Source organism: Eubalaena glacialis, chromosome 19 (assembly GCF_028564815.1).
Source record: "Eubalaena glacialis isolate mEubGla1 chromosome 19, mEubGla1.1.hap2.+ XY, whole genome shotgun sequence".
Lineage (NCBI taxonomy): Eukaryota > Metazoa > Chordata > Mammalia > Artiodactyla > Balaenidae > Eubalaena > Eubalaena glacialis.
In genome coordinates this window covers 28,002,416-28,024,673 of record NC_083734.1, presented here as the reverse complement: position 1 = coordinate 28,024,673, position 22,258 = coordinate 28,002,416, and the positions used below count along the sequence as shown (strand labels likewise).

The following is a 22,258-nucleotide window of genomic DNA, read 5'->3' as shown; positions in this document are numbered from 1 at the left end:
ATGATTTCGATTTTCTTAAATACGAAGGCTTGATTTGTGACTCAAGATATGATCTATCCTGGGGAATGTTCCATGAGCACTTGAGAATAATGTGTATTCTGTTGTTTTTGGATAGAATGTTCTATAAATATCAATTAAGTCCATCTTGTTTAATGTATCATTTAAAGCTTGTGTTTCCTTATTTATTTTCATTTTGGATGATCTGTCCATTGGTGAAATGGGGTGTTAAAGTCCCCTACTATGATTGTGTTACTGTTGATTTCCCCTTTTATGGCTGTTAGCATTTGCCTTATGTATTGAGGTGCTCCTATGTTGGGTGCATAAATATTTACAATTGTTATATCTTCTTCTTGGATTGATCCCTTGATCATTATGTAGTGTCCTTCTTTGTCTCTTATAATAGTCTTTGTTTTAAAGTCTATTTTGTCTGATATGAGAATTGCTGCTCCAGCTTTCTTTTGATTTCCATTTGCATGGAATATCTTTTTCCATCTCCTCACTTTCAGTCTGTATGTGTCCCTAGGTCTGAAGTGGGTCTCTTGTAGACAGCATATATACGCGTCTTGTTTTTGTATCCATTCAGCCAGTCTATGTCTTTTGGTTGGAGCATTTAATCCTTTTACATTTAAGGTAATTATCTACATGTATGTTCCTATTACCATTTTCTTAATTGTTTTGGGTTTCTTATTGTAGGTCTTTTCCTTCTCTTGTGTTTCCTGCCTAGAGAAGTTCTTTTAGCATTTGTTGTGAAGTTGGTTTGGTGGTGCTGAATTTTCTTAGCTTTTGCTTCTCTGTAAAGGTTTTAATTTCTCCGTCAAATCTGAATGAGATCCTTGCTGGGTAGAGTAATCTTGGTTGTAGGTTTTTCTCCTTCATCACTTTAAATATGTCCTGCCACTCCCTTCTGGCTTGCAGAGTTTCTGCTGAAAGATCAGCTGTTAACCTTATGGGGATGCCCTTGTGTGTTATTTGTTGTTTTTCCCTTGCTGCTTTTAATATTTTTTCTTTGTATTTAATTTTTGATAGTTTGATTCGTATGTGTCTTGGCGTGTTTCTCCTTGGATTTATCCTGTATGGGACTCTCTGTGCTTCCTGGACTTGATTAACTATTTCCTTTCCCATATTAGGGAAGTTTTCAACTATAAACTCTTCAGATATTTTTTCAGTCCCTTTCTTTTTCTCTTCTTCTTCTGGGACCCCTATAATTTGAATGTTGGTGCATTTAATGTTGTCCCAGAGGTCTCTGAGACTGTCCTCAATTCTTTTCATTCTTTTTTCTTTATTCTGCTCTGTAGTAATTATTTTCACTATTTTATCTTCCAGGTCACTTATCCATTCTTCTGCCTCAGTTATTCTGCTATTGATCCATTCTAGAGAATTTTTAATTTCATTTATTCTGTTGCTCATCACTGTTTGTTTGCTCTTTAGTTCTTCTAAGTCCTTGTTAAAAGTGTCTTGTATTTTCTCCATTCTATTTCCAAGATTTTGGATCATCTTTACTATCATTCTGAATTCTTTTTCAGGTAGACTGCTATTTCCTCTTCATTTGTTAGGTCTGGTGGGTTTTTGCCTTGCTCCTTCATCTGCTGTGTGTTTCTCTGTCTTCTCATTTTGCTTAACTTACTGTGCTTGGGGTCTCCTTTTCTCAGGCTGCAGGTTCGTAGTTCCCGTTGTTTTTGGTGTGTGTCCCCAGTGGCTAAGGTTGGTTCAGTGGGTTGTGTATGGTTCCTGGTGGAGGGAACTAGTGCCTGTGTTCTGGTGGATGAGGCTGGATCTTGTCTTTCTGTTGGGCAGGTCCACATCTGGTGGTGTATTTCGGGGTGTCTGTGGCCTTATTATGATTTTAGGCAGCCTCTCTGCTAATGGATGGGGTTGTGTTCCTGTCTTGCTAGTTGTTTGGCATAGTGTGTCCAGCACTGTAGCTTGCTTGTCATTGAGTGGAGCTGGGTCTTGGTGTTGAGATGGAGATCTCTGGGAGATTTTCGCTGTTTGATATTACGTGGAGCTGGGAGGTCTCTTGTGGACCAGTGTCCTGAACTTGGCTCTCCGACCTCAGAGGCACAGCCCTGATGTCTGGCTGGAGCACCAAGAGCCTGTCATCCACACGGCTCAGAATAAAAGGGAGGAAAAAAAGAAAGAAAGAAAGAAGAAGATAAAATAGAGTAAAATAAAATAAAATAAAGTTATTAAAATAAAAAATAATTATTAAAAAAAATTTTTAAAGTAATAAAAAAAAAAAAAGAAAGAAAGAAGAGAGCAACCAAACCAAAAAACAAATCCACCAATGATAACAAGTGTTAAAAACTATACTAGGAAAAAAAAAAAAAAACGGACAGAACGGTACGGCAAATTGTAAAAGCAAAGCTATACAGACAAAATCACACACAGAAGCATACACATACACACTCACAAAAAGAGAAAAAGGGAAAAAAATATATATATCGTTGCTCCCAAAGTCCACCTCCTCAATTTGGGATGATTCGTTGTCTGTTCAGGTATTCCACAGATGCAGTTACATCAAGTTGACTGTGGAGATTTAATCCGCTGCTCCTGAGGCTGCTGGGAGAAATTTCCTTTTCTCTTCTTTGTTCGCACAGCTCCTGGGGTTCAGCTTTGGATTTGGCCCCGCCTCTGCGTGTAGGTCGCCTGAGGGCGTCTGTTCTTTGCTCAGACAGGACGGGGTTAAAGGAGCAGCTGCTTTGGGGGCTCTGGCTCACTCAGGCGGGGGGGAGGGAAGGGTAGGGATGCGGGGCGAGCCTGCGGCGGCAGAGGCCAGCGTGACGTTGCACCAGCTCGAGGCGCGCCGTGCGTTCTCCCGGGGAAGTTGTCCCTGGATCCCGGGACCCTGGCAGTGGCGGGCGGCACAGGCTCCCGGGAGGGGAGGTGTGGAGAGTGACCTGTGCTCACACACAGGCTTCTTGGTGGCGGCAGCAGCAGCCTTAGCGTCTCATGCCCGTCTCTGGGGACCGCGCTGATAGCCGCGGCTGGCGCCTGTCTCTGGAGCTCCTTTAAGCGGCGCTCTGAATCCCCTCTCCTCCCGCACCAGGAAACAAAGAGGCAAGAAAAAGTCTCGTGCGTCTTCGGCAGCTCCAGACTTTTTCCCGGACTTCCTCCTGGCTAGCTGTGGCGCACTAGCCGCCTTCAGGCTGTGTTCACGCAGCCAACCCCAGTCCTCTCCCTGGGATCTGACCTCCGAAGCCCGAGCCTCAGCTCCCAGCCCTTGCCCGCCCCGGCGGGTGAGCAGACAAGCCTCTCGGGCTGGTGAGTGCTACTCGGCACCGATCCTCCGTGCGGGAATCTCTCCGCTTTGCCCTCCGCACCCCTGTGGCTGCGCTCTCCTCTGTGGCTCCGAAGCTCCCCCCTCTGCCACTCGCAGTCTCCGCCCACAAAAGGCCTTCCTAGTGTGTGGAAACCTTTCCTCCTTCACAGCTCCTTCCCACTGGTGCAGGTCCCGTTCCTATTCTTTTGTCTCTGTTTTTTCTTTATTCTTTTGCCCTACCCAGGTACGTGGGGAGTTTCTTGCCTTTTGGGAGGTCTGAGGTCTTCTGCCAGCATTCAGTAGGTGTTCTGTAGGAGCTGCTCCACATGTAGATGTATTTCTGTTGTATTTGTGGGGAGGAAGGTGATCTCCACGTCTTACTCCTCTGCCATCTTGAAGCTCCTCCACAAATAAAGTTTCATTAGAACTCTCACTTGTTTACATATTGCCTGTGGCTGCTTTAGCAGTACAGTGGCAGAGTTGAGTAATTGCAACGTAGTAGACTTTTGTTCTTCAAAGTCTAGAATATTTAATATCTGCCCCTTATAGAAAAAATTGCCAGCCTCTGATGTAGGGGATGTTGTGCACTTCATTTTGCTTTGAATCAGAGGGCACATAATATCCAGATCTAGTCTGATCCCTCCATTGAACTCCTATACCCTCCGCCTGGACAGAAAATGATCTGAGTTGTGTTATTTTCACATGACTTGGATGTCCAGTTCTTCATCCATCTTTCGCTGAATAATGGTTTTAACATCAATTTTTAATTCTTACACAAGTCAGTAATTTCATTAGGAGTTTCCAAATGATGGTTTTATCCTCCCTTCATTTTGTTCACATTTGTTAGCTGGTATTCTCCTATAAAGTGGAACTTTTCCTCATCAGCTGGGACTATTTAAGTAACTTGAAATAAGTTCCTTTTGGAAAAGCCAAATAATGGCATAATTTTTTCTCTTTTATTACCAGTGTTCAAAGTCAGGCTATTCATTGTTTTCTTATTTTAGATCTCTGAATAGCTTGTGCATTCACATAATTCAAAATTCAAAATATGTAAATGGTATGCTATAAAAATTCTCCGTCTTGCCTCTGTCCGCCGCCCAAGGCAACCTCTATTAGTTTTTTCTGTACCTTTTCAGAGTATTTCATGCCTATATAAGCTAGTTCTTGTGTATTCTTTTCCCCCATTTTTATACAAATGATTGTATATACTGCACACTATTCTACATGTCTCTTTTTTACTTTAACAATATACCCTGGAGATCTTTTTATATTCGACCATAAAAAGCCTTCTCATTCCTTTTTTTAAGCTGCATCATGCACCATGGAAATAACCATAATTAATTTAGCCCATCCTATTGATAAATATTTCAGTTGTTTCCAATGTTCTGCTACTGGGCAGATGAATTCCTTTTAAGTGGATAAAAGCAGCAAGGGGCATGAGTTCCCAGTCCTAAGGCATCCATCCCACCCTCAAGGACCTTCTGAGGAGGCCTCCCACCTCTCCAGTGACGGCCACGCAGACAGTGGCGATTGTACCCAGAGAGCCCCCAGAGCACCTTGTGAGAAATCAGAGACCTCCAGGGGAAAGGGTGCCAGCGTCCCTTCTAAGGAAGAGATAGGGGCTACACCAGATCCCCCACACATCCTGCCAACACCCTTGGGAAAACTCAAACAGTTCCTACTCATTTTGCAAATGGCAGCAGGAAAGAGTTACCCTTACCCTCTAGTGGGCATCTGTTGTCTTTGGATATCCAGAGTATCCTGGATGGGCAGGAGCTTTCTCTGCTCAGGAAAGGCAGTGTATAAAGGCTTGGCTCCCTCATGTTGAGGAAGGGATGGAGGCCCCTGGGTCTTCTTGACAAGGATATTTCTTGGCTTCTCTTTCAGGCCATTCAGCAAGGGACCATCCAGTGCAACTTTGCCGGGGTTGCTTTGGGTGACTCCTGGATCTCTCCCATCGGTAAGTAGGGAATTTTCAGACATTTTAAAATTCCCTTTCCCTACCGTTCAGGACTTTGGGCTGTGGTGTCTAGATCAAAGAACAAAGCAATGGAATTCTCTGGGTCCTTGAAGAAGTCGGCACAGAAAGTGTTTGCCCCAGGAGTATTCCAAGAAATTCAAGGGTGAGAACTCATTCACAGAGCACCTACCATGGACTGCTACAGGCTGAACCGATGTCTCTTATTTGATTTTCACAACAAAAGAATCAAATTTTACAGTTGAAGACATTCTAGAGACTTAGAAAGATGATGGAATTTGCCCTCTGGCACACAGAATGAGTCGCCTGGGCAGGATTCAAACCCAAGTCTGTTTGTCATCTCATCCTGTCCACCATCCTTATGCTAACATGAGCATTTGGGGTGAAATTCCCACCTGTTGCTCATTTTGATGGTGAGGCAGGGCTACCATCTGGTCCTGTAACTCAGAGGTTTGAAATTTCGTAACCTGAGCATCCTTGTTGGGAGTATAGATAAAAGTTGTTTGGATTGTATACACCCAGGGTGTGGCTTCAGGCATCTGAAATAGTCACTGTGGTAGGATTAACTCTAGTGAGGATTTCTAAATCTCAGCAATGTTGATGTTTTGAGCATCATGTGATTCTTTGTTGTAGGGGGGTGTCCTGTGCAGTGAGGATGTTAGCAGCATCTCTACCCGTTAGATGCCAGTATTTCCACCCCAGCGTGGCAACCAACAATATCTCCAGACATATTGCCAAATGTCCCCAGGGGACAAAATCACCCCAGTTAAGAACTACTGCCCTAACCTAACAAAAGATGACTTTTCACAGGCAAAACCAAACTGTAGAGTTAGATTTCAGAAGAGAAGTTGCCTCTGAAGGAGGGAGGGGAATAAGCTGGAAAGGGTCACGAAGGAACTTTTTAGGCTCTCGTTGGGTGGTTGTTACATGAGTGGATGTGTTAATCGAAACTCTTCTAAATGTATGTCTATGGTTTGTGATGTGTAATTATGCCTCAGGTTTTTAAAAATAATAATTTATAAAAGGTAATATTTTCCCCTTAAAAGATAGAGATTTGGCTTGTTACAGAGCCATGTCCCTGATGGATTCAAGACATTCTGAAGCTGCTTGGAATGGTTATTTCTTGCCCTCGTTCTTGGCATCTCCAGGGCAGGACTGAAAGGACAGAACTGAGAGCTCAGTCCGCATTGCGAAAAGGGCTGCTCTTTGTGTTTCCTTCCTGGATGTACTTCCTAGGACGCCAAGATGTTGCAGAAGCCTTGACCTCAGGCGTGAGGGGGCCAGCAGGTTTCCTGCCAGGTGTCTCACTCAGAGTGACAGTACTGGCCTCACGCTTCCTTCGAGGGTCTCATCACAGCTGTGTTAATAACACTAAACACTTTTCATGTGTTAACTTCACTTAATGCTTGCAACAGCTCCCTGGGATGGATGGTATTATTATCCTAGTTTTGGAGGTGATGAAATGGAGACTCAGAGAGGTTAAGCAATCTTCCTAAAGTCACACAGCTAAAGCCAGGATGCACATGAAGGCAGCAGGCATTGGAATCCATGCACTTAACCATTACCCTGCATTCCTCCCTGAGACCAGTAAGTTAGCCTCATGGCTTTGCATGTGCTCTTCATCTGGTCCAAAATCTCCCGAATTCACCTTGTTGCAACCCACCTCCCCTTTTGAATCTTCCTGCCCAGCTCTTAATCCCTCCTTCCAGGTCCACCTTGATCCCTCCTTCCAGATCCACCTTACATATCACTCTTCCACCCCAGAAGTACTCCCTTTTTTGAAGAAGTACTGTTAATTTTCATACGCAATTATTAATTGCTTGCTAGGGAGTAGTTGTTTTGTTGGGTGCTAGGAAAGACACACAGACATGCTTCATTTCTTCAAGAAGATCTGCACGGTTCAATATGGTAGCCATAGCCACATATGACTAAATTAATTAAAATACATAAAATTTTCCATCTTTCATTTGTACTACCCACAATTTCAAAGTGCCCAATAGCTACATGTGGCTGATGACTATTGTTTTGGACCACACAGATATAGAACATTTTGAGAATTCCCTGGCGGTCCAGTGGGTTAGGACTCTGTGCTTCCACTGCAGGGGGCACGGGTTCAATCCCTGGTCGGGGAACTACGATCCCACAAGCCTCGCGGTGTGGAAGAAAAAAAAAAAAAAAAGAAAAAGATATAGAACATTTCCATCATTGCAGAAAGTTCTGTTGGACATCAGAGGTCCACATCAGAGTTCAGCAAACTACGGCCTCCAAGTCAAGTCTGTCCTGCCACTCTGCTTTGGTAAATAAAGTTTTTACTGGGACACAGTCACACCTATTTATTTACATATCCTCTGACTGTTTGGAGGCTGCAAAAACAGAGTTGAGTAGTTGTAACAGAGACCAGTTGGCCTGCAAAACCAGAAATATTTATTATTTATCTCTTTCTTTCAGAAAAAGTTTATCAGTCCCTGGTCTAGATCAAGCAGGGAATGGGATGCATTGGAGAACTGCAGATGATTCTTTATAAGAAACTGAGGCACAGGCTTGATGGTTTAGCTGGAGAGGTGGATGACAGCTAGGTCCTGAAGGACCTGGTGTGCCTGCATTTCTCAGGGTGTGCTCTGAAGAATACCAGTCCAATGAAGTGCTATGCAAAGGGCTCCATGGCCAAATAAGTTTCAGAAGTGCCAAATACTGGTCCCCTTCCTCAAGGTTCACAGGCACATTAAAGGCTCTGAGAAGTCCTGCAGTAAAAAAAAAATGTGTTGTCTTTTGCATAACCCCAAAGGTATTTCACCAGCAAGTCATTTTTCCTTCTAATACTTAGGTTAACATCCTGCAGAACTGAGGTTATTTGAAACAGACTTTGAGATACTTGGGCTTAGGGGGAACCATTGAAGGCTTTTAAGCAAAGGAGTGACGTGTTCAAATGTGCTCTATAAGTTGTGGTCCTTGATGTAAATCAACTATACTTCAATTTTGTTTTTAATTACAGAAGAGAAAAATCACATAAGCCAAAAAAAAAAAAAGTTGTGGTCCTTGCTACTTTTTTAGCACATCTCTCAATGGCACTAGCCGTACTTAGTGTTATGGTAGTTGTGAACTTGTCCAAACCAAGCCCAACTATTCTCTTTGAAGTCAGGTATTGTCTTACTCATGTTTATATCTTATAAAGCTCCTTACTGGCTTTAGGCCCATAGTAAACTCTCCATACATTTTCGGAATTGAAATGAATCGATTGGCAGTACAGCACAGACACTTGTTGTGAGTTCATTAGTCTTCTTCCTTAATTAGGAAGCTGGCGTCCCCAAATTGGAGGAGCAGGCAGGATGCAGAGCAGAACTGTGAAGGTGGGGAAATATTTTAGGCTGTCACAAAGTCTAGAAGTCTGCAAATGAGAGCCTCCACTGTACACGCACTGCTTGCCTGTGGTGCCATCCCTGGCGATGACTCACTGGCTGCGCCAGTATCAGGCCAAATTAATGTGGCATTTAGTCCTGAGTCAACAGAAAGACCCCCACAGCCTCGCCCCACCTCCCAGCCACTGAGACATCAGCCCTGCATGGGCCCTGGTGAGTTAAGGAGCCTTCAGACCCAAAGCCACTGCATTTCTTCTGTCTCTTTCTGCTTTGGAAGGAAAACTAGTTAGGTATTTTGGGGGGAGGACAGAGCCGCAACAAACTTATTTTATTCTTATGTGGTTTCCTTTAGATTCAGTGCTCTCCTGGGGACCTTACTTGTACAGCATGGTAAGTAGATGAGTCCCCAACTCTGAACCTTCTGTGGTTAACAGCCCAGCTGACCTCTTCTGGCTCTGTCTGAAGGAAGGACAAAGCTAGCTGGGTTTGCCAATGTGGTTGACACTGCCCCTTAGGGACTTATCAAATAATCCATATCAAATCAAAGACCCTAAGCAACAGCCGGCCTTGGGGACAAATTTAAAGAAATATCAGCACAGTTATCCCATTTCTCCAGGTACAAGAAATGCACATTTTTAAATCCCCCACACCAGCTTTTTTTTTTAAAAATTATTTTATTTATTTATTTTTGGCTGCGTTGGGTCTTCGTTGCTGCGCGCGGGCTTTCTCTAGTTGCGGTGAGTGGGGGCTACTCTTCGTTGCAGCACGCAGGCTTCTCATTGTGGTGGCTTCTCTTGTTGCGGAGCACGGGCTCTAGGCATGTGGGCTTCAGTAGCTGTGGCACGTGTGCTCAGTAGTTGTGGCTCGCGGGCTCTAGAGTGCAGGCTCAGTAGTTGTGGTGCACGGGCTTAGTTGCTCCGTGGCATGTGGGATCTTCCCAGACCAGGGCTTGAACCCATGTCCCCTGCATTGGCAGGCGGATTCTTAACCACTGCGCCACCAGGGAAGCCCCAGACATTTTCAAATATGCAGAAAAGTTGAAAGATCATGGTGAACACCCATATACCCATCACTTAGACTCAGTTACCATTTTCTTATATTTCCTTCATCAATAAACACAGCACTTGTAATGCTGTGCTTTCATATGGACGGTCCCCTTTCTCCTTCCTGCCACTGTTTCTGTTACCCATCCCTAACTGGAGCAATGCCAGATTTGTGTCTCTCACAAAGTGGGCCTTTTAGTTCTTGCTTTGCGTTCCAGTCTCTTCTCGACGACCAAGGTCTGGCAGAGGTGTCTCGGGTTGCAGAGCAAGTCCTGGATGCCATAAATAAGAGACTCTACAAAGAGGCCACCGAGCTGTGGGGGAAAGCAGAAATGGTCATCGAACAGGTAAGAGGGGACACGCTCGGGGCCAGCCTGCTTGGCTTTTCCCCTTGGGTGAAGGGACCTTGGTTGGTGTTGTTAGGATTGGGATCTATCCTGAGACTGCCCACAAGTCAAGAAATGATGTCAAACTAAACGATACATCTGACAAGTCTGAGCAAAGACAGGGTCAGAAAGCCACCCAGCCTGCAAGACTTGCCTGCCCCTCGACTGAAGGTATGGCTTCTATAAAAAAGAATATGTCCCACAGAGGCAAGTGTTTGGATCCTTGCCGAGCAGTGCTCTAGCCCCAGTGAGCCAGGAGGGAAGAATGCACAGGCTGAGGACTTGAGTGTGTAGGACACTGTAGCTCAGTTTTCCCTGGTAATTAACACACAGGCCCTTGATTTTCTCCTGCGGCATTGAAGCTCACTACCCCAGGAGACCGGGCTGACACTGCTGGTCTCTGAGCCTTCAGGGCTACATTTCTTTCTGGTCCGAGCAAATGTACAGAGTTAAAGCTGTCCTCGGATAAGGTGGAGAACCAGGTGCCGTTCTCTTTTGCAACTTTGATAATGAATAAATAAAACAAACAGCCAAATATATTTCTTCTGTATTTCAGAACACAGATGGGGTGAACTTCTATAACATCTTAACTAAGACGTCTCCCATGTCTACCGTGAAATCGAGTCTAGAATTCACCCAGAGCCACCTAGGTGAGTGGACCTTGAAGTTGCTAGACCCTGTCTCAGCCTCCGTGTGAGAGGAAGCCAATTTTTTAAAAAGCTTTATTGATATATAATTTACATACCATAAAATTCACCCATTTTAAGTGTGTAATTTTCCATGGTTTTTAGTTTATTTACAGAGTTGTGCACTCATCACCACAATCCAGTTTTAGAACATTTCCATCACCCCAGAAAGATCCCACATGTCTGTCTGCAGTCAATTTCTGTTCCCACTCCCAGCCCCAGGCAACCACTAATCTGCTTTCTGCCTCTCTAGATTGGCCATTTCAGGACATTTCACATAGATGGAGTCATGCACTAGGTAGTCTTTTGCATCCGGCTTCTTGCACTTAGATAGCGTTTTGAAGTTTGGAAACCAGCTTCTGCACATTGAATTATGATGTCAGTTCTCCTAAAGGCTGGATTGAGTTGTCTTCCCTGCGGGTGCTGAATGCCTGGTATCCTCCCGCCATGTAGAAGCTGCAGGAGGCCTCTAGATTCCACTCAGCTGATTGCCTTTGGCCGTGCTGGATAATGTCAGTGGCCCCAGAGTACATAAAATGCAGCAATCAAAACCAATAAAGCATCTCCACTTTGAACAGGTTCCTGACTCCCCCCGCCCCCCGCCATCTGGGGGGAATCAGGGGGACACTTTTCTTTTTCCAGGTGCAGGCCTCCCTCTTACACACAGCATCCCTGGCAGCTTAGAAAAGAGGTTCTCTTGGTCTTATTTCCAGTCCTTTGACTCACCGTGTACCAGTTTGTTTTAGTTCATCTTTTCCAGCGCCACGTGAGACACTTACAGCAGGATGCCTTAAGTCAGCTCATGAATGGTCCCATCAGAAAGAAGCTCAAAATTATTCCTGAAGATTGCTCCTGGGGAGGTAACTTGTGTGACCTAATTAAAGCGTCTTTTGTAGAGCTGGGGGGTGAAAAAGGTGGAAATTCAAAGACCTTAATTTGCTGAGTGGGTTTTGGTGGTGGCGATAGTGTGTTGCAGGTAGAACAGTATCGACATTGATAGATGAGCAAACATAGAAAGACAGTAAATAACATGCCAAAATTGGTTCAAAATCGGGGGTTGGTAAGGGAAGTGGGTGGGGAGAGAAATGAAGCGACGTTTTATAAGTGGAAGCCTGGAGTGAGTATACGGGAATCATCACACCCTCCTCTTTACTTCTGTATCAGTGTGAGGTTTTCCATAATAAAAAATTGAGATTAAAAAAGCCATGCCCAAGGCCGCAGTTGGTTGTGGGTGAGACTTCCAGACAAAGGTCCTTTCGGACGGAGTTTGAGAAGCTCTCTCTGGCTGGCCTCTGCAGGCATCCTGATGTGGATGTGGTCTGGCATCTATTGCATTCTGGTCTGAAGGTCATAGTGGGGAAATACCGGGGTCCTCAGGGACCGAGACCAGGTAGAAATCTTGCATAAGTTCCTGCTCAGTCTTATAGGGAAGCCATGAGTAAGTGGGACTCCCAGACTCCTGGAGGGGAAACACTCAAGCTGAGGAGGGTTTTGTTCATGTCTAAGAGACCCCAAAGCTATGCCTCTGTTAGGGCAGAACCTTGACAGTGGCGGAGAGGCTGGGACTTGGCTCTGGCCCTGGCTTCTTCAGGGGACGCGGCCATCCTCCCAACATGCAGTCAACAGAGGACTCGTCCTAGACCTAGTGTCTTCATTTCCCCCTCACCCCTTAGAGTTTTCTAGAAATGAGGGGAAAGTTAGCTCAAATAAAAGAATGTGGTGTCAGAGCTTTAAGGGGTACAGACACCCACAGGAGGTTGGATGCTGAGAAGGAGGAGATGTGAGCACCCCCAGGAGGCCAGGTGAAGGTCAAGCTCACAAGAGCACATCTTTTCAGCTCAACCCCCTCATCTTACCTTCATGACAGTGTTGTCTAGCCCCAGCTTCTCTCGTTATAGGGACCCTCCCTCCCTGCCCAGTGTGGCTGGACGGGCGAGCCAACTACACTTTTGCAGATGAAAACTGATAAGAGCAAACTCTCCCTGGCTCCGGGTGTGCCTGTGTATGGGTCTGGAAAGGACAGACTGCACTTTCCGGGTACCCTCAGTGTCCCAAGTCCAGTTTGCAGTTAAGGCCTACATACTTCGGAGTCAGCCAGGCCTGCGTTCTGGTCCCAGCTTGCCACTGGCTGTTTCGCCCGGGGCATGTTTCTCAGCCTCTCTGAGCCTTATTTTCTTTATCCATTGCACAGGCTAAAGAACCTAACCTCGCAGGGCTGGTGAAGGAAGGAGGCAATAGGGTGTTGCTTACAGAGTGCTTACTTAGCACAGTGACTGGCAACTAAAAATCAGTGATGGCTGCTGCCGTTGTTCAGTATGATGACAGTGACGGTCAGGGATCCAGCAAGAAGGCTGTGCGGACCGCCTCCTCTCTTGCCTGGGGCTAGTCATCCATGCGACTTTACCAAGGGCTGGCTCCGAATTGGTTTAGGGCTGATTTGTTGGTTACTAAGGTAACAAGCTTAGTTACCAACTAAGAGCTTAAAACTTGGCCCTGAAAAAGCAAAAACAAAGCAAAACAAAAAAACCTTGGCCCTGGTATTACTCAGCAAAGGAGGAAAACTAATGTTGGCCCCAAATCAGTTTGTCCCCTGAGAGGACCAGCCCAATGGGTATTTTCTTTTTCTTTTTTTTTTTTTTTTAATTTTATTTATTTTTTGGCTGCATTGGGTCTTCGTTGCTGCGTGCGGGCTTTTCTCTAGTTGTGGAGAGCGGAGGCTACTCTTTGTTGCGGTGCGTGGGCTTCTCATTGTGGTGGCTTCTCTTGTTGTGGAGCACGGGCTCTAAGCACGCGGGCTTCAGTTGTTGCGGCATGTGGGCTCAGTAGTTGTGGCTCGCGGGCTCTAGAGCACAAGCTCAGTAGTTGTGGCGCACGGGCTTAGTTGATCCGCGGCATGTGGGATCTTCCCGGACCAGGGCTCGAACCTGTGTCCTCTGTGTTGGCAGGCAGATCCTTAACCACTGCGCCACCAGGGAAGTCCCTCAAAGGGTATTTTCTAAACCTCCCTGTTTCCTTGGGTGTTAGCTTTCTCTGGGTTTCCATCCCTCATGACAAATGGCATCTGCTGTCATCACAAGCACCTGGATGAACAGACACGTGTGCTGTTTGGGCTCCCCTTCTACACGGCCAGCTCGGGGCACAGATTTCTGGGCCAGCTCGTCCCTGTTGGTGAAGCAGCTGTGTATTCGGTCTTTGTTAGGTGCTGCGTGGTGGTCACTTGTGGGTGCTGGATGCTCTGGGCTGAAAGGTGCCTCTTGTTCTGGCAGGTTCCAAGCTGCTACCTCTTTCTCCTTCCCCTTGTACAGGCCAGGCTTCCAGTGTCTTCCTGAACATGGAGGGGGACTTCATGAAGCCAGTCATCAGCATTGTGGACGAGCTGCTGGAAGCCGGGGTCAACGTGACCGTGTATAATGGACAGCTTGACCTCATCGTGGACACCATGGGTAGGAGCCACTCGGGGCCCATGGAGCCAGTGTCGTGGGTTGAGCTGGAAGGGAACTGGCCTCTTGGGGGACTGTTGACATTGAAATGGCAGGAGGAAGGCCATTTCCTGTTACATGCATCCACCCCTGACCTTGACTCGTTGAAGAAGGTAGGGCTGCCCGAGGTTGTGACCCCTCAGAGAAGCCTGGCCTGTCCAGCTTTTGAGGCCTTAGGTATGATTACAGAAAAGGATAATACCCACCCCCACCTCGAAATTTAAAAAGAAGACATTTCCCTAGCCACTGGACAAAGGCACCATTTAAATGAGGGAAAACCTCGTTTTTGTGTAGTGTCACAGGGGATGGTAAGCACTGCAGCATGAATCAAGACAGCCCTGCTGACCCTGTAAAGATGAAGACCCAGGGGAAGTGGTCTTGGTGGGGTCCCTCCCACACTGGCTGCCACCTGTGCCCATCTCTGGTTTCAGGGAGGGCCAGGGAGAAGCTCAGGCAAGTTCTCAGAACTGGCAGATAAATCGAGGCACGTGGTCTGGCGGGTGTGAGCGTGCCTCAAAGTCAGCAGGATTGAATATTTTTGCGACTTGGGAGCCAGGGGTACTGAGGACAATGTGAAAAGGTTCCGTGTTTCTTCCATGAGCTCCGCCGTGTGATCCACCATCTCCTTACCCTGAGGCTTCTCCGTCCTCCTGGCAGCCCTGTCCACCTCCAGAGGTCCCCGATTTCCTTCCTACAGAGCGTAGGGCAGCGGGAGGGTCAGGGGCAAAAAGTAGTCACAGCTGTTAGGTTTCTCCCGGGCAGCCTGGCTGTGGCTGGGACACCCAGTGCTACAAATGCAGAGTCCCAGGCCCTGCCCAGACCTACTGCATCGGAATTTGCATTTTAACAAGATCCCGGAGTGAGTTTTATGTACATCCCAGCTTGCAAATTCCAGGCCGAATCATGGGACCCAGATTTTGGTTTCTACTCCACTCAGCTCTTAACGCTGAGCCTTCTTCATCCCTCTTGCCAGGTCAGGAGGCCTGGGTGCGAAAACTGAAGTGGGCAGAACTGCCCAAATTCAGTCAGCTGAAGTGGAAGCCCCTGCACAGTGACCCTAAGACTTCAGAAACCTCTGCCTTTGTCAAGTCCCACAAGAACCTGGCTTTCTACTGGATTCTCAGAGCTGGACACATGGTGAGAGAGGGTCAGCGTTTGTTCCAGATTTGCCACTCGAGTTGGGGGTGGAGGAGCCACACTCACTGGTCTCATAAGTGCATTGGGTTTGGGGGTGTTTTGGGGTCGCTAATGAAACTCTATTTGTGCTTCATTGAAAAAGTAAATCCTCCTGAGAGACTTACGCTGGGTTCTCTATCCTCTGCTCTTTAGGTTAAATGAGTTGAATGTTACTTTCCTCTGGACAGTTTGTCCTAAAGGAACAACTTGTCCTGAGGGAGGGAGGGAGGGAGGGAGAAATCGTCTTTCCCTGACATTTTCAGGGAGCGAAATCAGAGCTCGGTGGTCTGTAAGGCTGAGCACAGTGCAGAGTACAAGTGTTTGTGAGGAGCGGTGGCTCTGGAACTTCAGTTCAGAAGAGGCTTCACCTGCAAAGACGAGCACTGAGGCTGCAGCACTCTTGCACTTGCCTAGCAAACACAGTGTTTTCCCTTAGGCTGTAGGTGGACTGAGTAGCTTTCCCTGGACTGAGGGAGATTATGGAGGGATGGATCCACTATGCAAGCACATGCACACGTGCACACGCATACACACACAGACTACCTGCAAAGGAGCCAAAGGCAGGAATGCCGAGGAAGCAGAAGGGGCCCAGGTGTTTCCCTCATGGTTATGCTTTGGTCCAACCATTTAAATGCAGGCTCTCCTTTCGTCCAAGATGGCAGTTTCCTGGAGGAGATCTGTGGGAGGGATGATGGTAAGGCTTGGTGCCATTGTGCTAAGACAGAATCTCCACAGAGAAGGGGCTGAGGGACAGCTGTCTGGCTAGAAAGGAGGGCCTAAGGAACTGGCCTTAAAGCTTCATTTGCACAGTGAGCACATCATAGAGCATTCACTTGGATCGCCAAGGAAGTGCTGAGGGGCTTGGGGGTTACCAATAGTGGTTCTCAACTGGGGTCAGTTTTGCCCCAAGGGGACTTCAGCGATGTCTGGAGACATTTGAGGTTGTCACAGCATGGGGAAGGTTGCTACTGGTGTGTGGTGGGCAGAGGCCATGGATCCTGGTAAACATCCTGCCACACACAGGCTGGCCCCCCACCACAGAGAATTGTGCCGCACAAAACGTTAGTCGTGTCAAGGTTGAGAAACCCTGATCTAAAGGAAAGTGGGAGCTTGGGTATATGGTATACTTGTTCTCACAATATTTATTAGGTATCTTGACCATGGATAACTTATCCTCAACCTCTCTGACCCTTAGTCTTCTATTGTTTTAAATAAATTTATTTTATTTATTTATTTATTTTCGGCTGCATTGGGTCTTTGTTGCTGTGCATGGGCTTTTTCTAGTTGCGGTGAGCGGGGGCTACTCTTCGTTGCTGTGTGCAGGCTTCTCATTGCGGTGGCTTCTCTTGTTGCGGAGCACAGGCTCTAGGCGCGCGGGCCTCAGTAGTTGTGGCATGTGGGCTCAGCAGTTGTGGCTCACAGGCTCTAGAGCGCAGGCTCAGTAGTTGTGGCACACGGGCTTAGTTGCTCCGCGGCATGTAGGATCTTCCCAAATCAGGGATCGAACCCATGTCCCCTGCATGGGCAGACGGACTCTCAACCACTGCGCCACCAGGAAAGCCCTTCCCTTAGTCTTCTCTTAAGAACCTCCCAGAAATGAAGATGCTGCAAGCTTTAAGAGAAACCAAAGTTACTCTTTGGTTCCTTTATTCACTGAGCAAACATTTGAGTGTCTCATAACTACTCATCCCTGTGCCAGGTACTGGGAGTACACAGATGGATGATACACCATCTCTGTCCTCCGGGAGCTCATGGACCAGAACGGCAGACAGGCAAAGAGACTCTAGTAACATGGGGTGAGAAATCCCAAGATGGGGCTTGGCCCTGGGAACGGGGCCCAGTCCAGGCTTGGGGGTAAAAATGAGGCCCTAAGGATGGGCAGGAGTTAGCTGGGTAAAGAGGAGAAGGTGTGGGGTCAAAGAGAGCAGTGCGTGCAAGTCCAGAGGTGCCTTCAGGCAACTGCAGCCTCAGAGGGTTGTCTCCGCATCACTGAGGAGACATGAGGCTGGAGAGGGAGACTTTGCATACCTCTGTAAGGAGCTTAGACCTACCCTGAAAGCAATGATGTGCCACTGGGGAGTTTTAAGCAAAGGAGTAAAATTACCAGATTTGTCTAAGAAATAACATTCTAGCAATAGAGGACATGGGACAAGACTGGAGCAGAGAGCTGATCTAAGATGCTTTTATAATAATCCAGATGGGAGAGACATAGAGGAATTTGATGTTCGAAGGGAGAATAAGCAAGACTTGGTAACTGTTTGTCTATAGACCAGCCGAGTGGGCTATCCATAGGCAATGGACTATATAAATTGTGTATTTGTGGGTCTGGAGTTAAATGTTTGTCCTTAGAGATAGCGATTCGGGAGTCAAATATGGAAAAGGCCAGGGTCAGGGCCCTGGATACACCAGTATTTAAGAGGCAGGAGGAAAAAGAAGGACCCACAAATGAGACTTGAGAAGAGAACAGCTAGAAAAGTAGGAGGGAGACCAGGGACATCCCCAAAGCAGAGAGGGGCCAGTGGTGTCGAATGCTGCCAAGAGCTCAGATAAAGGACTGAAGTGTAAGCAGTGATTTGGGTGCACCGGTGTTGGTGGTAATTGTGGCAAAAGCATGTTTAGTGTATCGGCAGGCTCAGACGCCAGCACGGAAAGGACAGAGCGAATGAATGAGCAGTGAGGGAGAGAAGACAACTTCCTTTAAGAAACCGGAAGGAAGTAGTAGCCCACCCTTTTAATAAACTTGATCCGAAGAGACAGTGGACAAGGCAGCAGGACACAGGGTTAAGAAGGCATTTTGTCATGGCTCTGAGTACCTTCGGTGTTGACTGGGAAAAGGCAGTAGGAGGTCCTAGAGCACAACACTATTCCAAGAAAGGGTCTCTGCGGGGTCAGAGAGGAGGGGGGAGGCAGGAGGAACCAGCTGTGGGCTATCACTGGTGTGAGGAGTTCAGGCCCGTTTCCTCTTGGTTTGTCACCGGTAGAACAAGGCATCAGTTGGGGGCAGCCTTAAAATAGCTGTTGGAGACTGTTATTAAATCATCCCCCAACCACTTCCTCTTTAGTTGATTGTGTCGTTTTGGCATACCCCACCGTGCCTGTGCCTCCTGGGGACCGAGCCTGGCAGGAGAGTCGGGGGCAGGAGTGTGAGAGAATCGTGGAGCCGCAGAATTTCAGAACTTGGAGCCATCTACTCTACCCCCATCTTTGTGGAGGACAACCTGAGGCGTCTGCCCTTCCCCCTTTTGATGGTGTGTGGGAAGGAGATTTTTTACAAGAATTATTTGAAAAATCTTACAGGAAAACAAAAAGTTGAATAACTGTGTAAAAGCAGGGGTGCCCCAAACAAAGGGTCTTGTTGGTTTACAGATTTGCTGTTAGTTTCCCTTCCACTCTGGGACCCTTCCTACACAGAGAATCCTTTAAAATATTTACAATCTTCCCTCTTCCTTGAACAGTCTGGATCCTAGTAACATAAGCACAGCCCTTATAAAGAAATCAACAGGAACTTCCCTGGTGGTCCAGGGGTTAAGACTCCGCACTTCCACTGCAGGGGGCGAGGGTTCCATCCCTGGTTGGGGAACTAAGATCCTGAATGCGGTGTGGCCAAGAAAAAAAGAAAGAAAGAAGGAAATCAACAGATCAGCCCCAAATGGAATAGGAGATTCCTTCCTAAATGCTGGCTTCTCTAGACCCCTGCAGCCCAGCAGGTGGGGGCCCAGAAGAGGATTTGTCCAGCGTAGGGTCATTTCACAGAAGGGACGCTCTTTTGAGGAATGGCACCCAGGTGCAGCTGTCCTCCCAGGTTACTGTCACAGAGCTGGCCCCCCAGCTCTGTCTTGGGATGCCGGCCCTGACCCCAGCCCCAGGCATGGAAACAGGAGTGCTAACGCGGATACTGCTTGCTTCCAGGTTCCTTCCGACCAAGGGGACGTGGCTCTGCAGATGATGAGGCTGGTGACTCAGCAAGAATAGGATGGCCTGGGCTGGAGGTGAGCTGCTTGCCTTCGGGGCACGGAATCCGAAGCAAGCACCCTGAAGGTGTAGGAACCACTCTTCTCCCTTCGAATCTGACTCAGGGGGAGAACGTGACTTGGGCTGTGATTGTGAAGGGTCCCATCAGCTTCGACAGAGAACAAAATCATTGCCTCTGTGACAACTTGGAAATCATTTCTGCTTCTGAAAACTAAGTTTTAAAAAAATGGATTTGTTTTCATCAGAATGAAGGGTTGAAATAGATTAACATTTTCTTATTACAAAAGCAAATTATGCGATTTATAGAAAAAACAGGAAATACAGGCAAACAAAGAACAAAATGAATACTCATATGCTCCCTTCCCAGGGATAAGCACTGTTACCACTTAAGTGTTTATCCTTGCAATTCTTTGTTTGCTATACATACATATATATTTTTTACAAAAAATGCAATCATTGCTATGTTATGTCACAGTCTACTTTGTTCACACATCAGTATGTTGTCTGCTGAGCATTCCATTTTATGGATGTACCATAATTTACCTACCAAATGCCCAGTTGTTTCCCATAAGCAGTGTCTAGTTTGTCGCTTTTATAAACGGTGCTCTGGTGATTTATCCTGTGAGTTACATTTTTACACACATCCTTATCATTTTCTTACAATAATTTCCTAAAAGCATACTTGTTCAGTCAAAAAATTGTAACATTTCTTTAAAATTAAAATGATGAGTTCGGGACTTCTGAGTTTTAATTCATGGCTCAAGATCTGCAAAGGGACCTGATAGCTTCTATGATAGCCCTGAAAGAAATACCACTTCCTGTAGTTGTGGGGCTGGGATTTTGAAAACCAAACCCGAAGTCTCGTCCTGCAGTGTGTGAGGAAAGAGTTACTAACAGGTTACGCCTTTGTGACCAGCCCCTGCTGACCTGAGACTAAAACAGGCTTCCTTGGGTGGTGCTCCACGCTTTCCCTACAGTTTGGTTTGCTGTTGGGAAGAGAGGGCTCCTGTACTCCTGTGTGGACGGGGAAGAAGGCCAGAGGCTTGTGCTGGGTCCCCCTGGACTCCACCAATGCGTATCGTTCTCCTGCTGCTTCTGCCGGGTATCATTTGCTGGAAAAAAATTGAACTATGAGTATAACTAGTTGCTGAGTCTTACGAGTCCTTCGGGCGTTGAATTACAGCACAAGTTGAATTCCCAGCCTCACAGAGTCTTTTTATTAGAGGTTAGGGTATTTGGGGGGAAGGAGTGAAAGTTTGAACATTAGGATATGTCATATGGGCAGATTCCAATGAACCTGGGACCTCAAAGCTTTTTTGCCACTGGAAGCAGCCCTTCCATCCCTGTCTGAGGAGGTGAGTCTCTTGCCCTAAGATCCTATAGCAAATTCCCAGACTTGCCTAAGGCCCCTGTTCCTGCTACATTGTATTCTCTCTCAACCCACACCCATGCCTTCATGGGATTCCCTATGATGTGTTGACTGAGGAAGAAAAGTCTCAGGCTTGGTTTGTAGATGGTTCTGTGTGATGGGCATGCATCACCTGAAAGTGGACAGCTTTGGCACTGGAGTTCTCTCTGGGACAGCCCTGGAAGGTGGTGGTGAAGGGAAATCCTCCTACTGGACAGACCTGGGAGCAGTGCACCTGTTTATTTTGCCTGCAAAGAGAGATGGCCAGAAGAAAGCGTCTGCCCCAAGTCATGGTTTGGTTGGGTCGTTGAACTGGAAGGAGTGCAACTGGAAAATCGAAAGGTCTGAAGGAGAGAGGTCTGAGGATAGAGCTCTCTGATTGGCAGAGCCTGAAGATATTTGGGTTCCATGTGAATGCTCACTGAAGGGTAGAGGAAGGTTTTAATAATCGGGTGGATGGGATGACCCATTTGGTAGACAACAGACAGCCCCCTTCCCCAGCAACTCCTGTGGACTTGTGAACAGAGTGGCCCTGGTGACAGTGATGGAAGCTATGCATGGGCTCAGCAACATGAACGTGTGTTCACCAAGACTGACCTGGCTACAGCTACTGCTCAGTGCCCAATCTGCCAGCAGCAGAGACAGCACTGAGCCCCTGATGTGGCACCATTGCTGCAAGGAATCAGCCAGCTACCTGGTGTTAGGTTGATTACATTGGACCACTTTCATTTTGGAAGAGCCAGCAAGTTGCTCTTACTGGAATTGACACTTGCTCTGGACATAGATTTGCCTTCCCTGCCCACAGTGCTTCTGCCAAAACTACCATCTGTGGCCTTGCAGAATGTCTCATCCACCATCATGGTATTCACAGCAAATGAAATACAGCAGTGGGTTCATGCTCTTGGAATTCACTGGTCCAACCCTAGTCTTCATCATCTCGAAGCAACTGCTTTGACAGACAATTGAATGACTTTTTGGAGATTCACTTATATTGCCGAATAGGTGGTGACATCTTGCAAGGGCTGGGGCAGTGTCCTCCAGTTTGTGGTAAATTCTCTAAATCAGCATTATGTTTCTCCCATACCCTGGATTCAGAAGTTCAGGAATCAAGGGATAAATATGAAAGTCAATCCTCTCAGTATTAACCCTAATGATCCAATAGTCAAAGTTTTGCTTCCCATCTCTGCAGTTTTAGCATCTGCTGGTGTAGAGATCTTCATTACGAAAGGAGAAATGCTTTCACCAGGAGACACAGCAAAGATTGCATTAAATTGGAACTTGAAGCTGCCATCTGGCCTCTTTGGGCACTGAATCAATAGGCAGAGTACTGGCTGGGGTGATTGACCTGACTATCAAGGGGAGACTGGGTCGCTGCTGCACGGTGGGGGTAAGAAGGGGTACTGCAGGAGACCCTTTGGGGTGCCTCTTAGTACTCCCATATCCTCTGATTAAGATCAATGGAAAACGGATAAACAACAAGGTCCTACTACTGTACAGCACAGAGAACTATATTCA

At 46.9% G+C, this 22,258-nt stretch overlaps 1 protein-coding gene across 1 annotated transcript in view; it reads left to right on the top strand.

The window, feature by feature from the left end:
* Positions 1 to 21,920, top strand: part of SCPEP1 (serine carboxypeptidase 1) — a 38,608-nt gene extending 16,688 nt beyond the window's left edge. The window contains exons 6-13 of the mRNA XM_061176081.1: positions 5,147 to 5,219; positions 8,946 to 8,983; positions 9,855 to 9,983; positions 10,579 to 10,672; positions 11,455 to 11,568; positions 14,014 to 14,151; positions 15,161 to 15,324; positions 19,273 to 21,920. Of these exons, the coding sequence (XP_061032064.1) occupies positions 5,147 to 5,219; positions 8,946 to 8,983; positions 9,855 to 9,983; positions 10,579 to 10,672; positions 11,455 to 11,568; positions 14,014 to 14,151; positions 15,161 to 15,324; positions 19,273 to 19,335 (813 nt within the window). The 3' untranslated portion in view covers positions 19,336 to 21,920. The remainder of the gene's footprint in view (positions 1 to 5,146; positions 5,220 to 8,945; positions 8,984 to 9,854; positions 9,984 to 10,578; positions 10,673 to 11,454; positions 11,569 to 14,013; positions 14,152 to 15,160; positions 15,325 to 19,272) is intronic.
* The last annotated feature ends 338 nt before the right edge of the window (positions 21,921 to 22,258 follow it).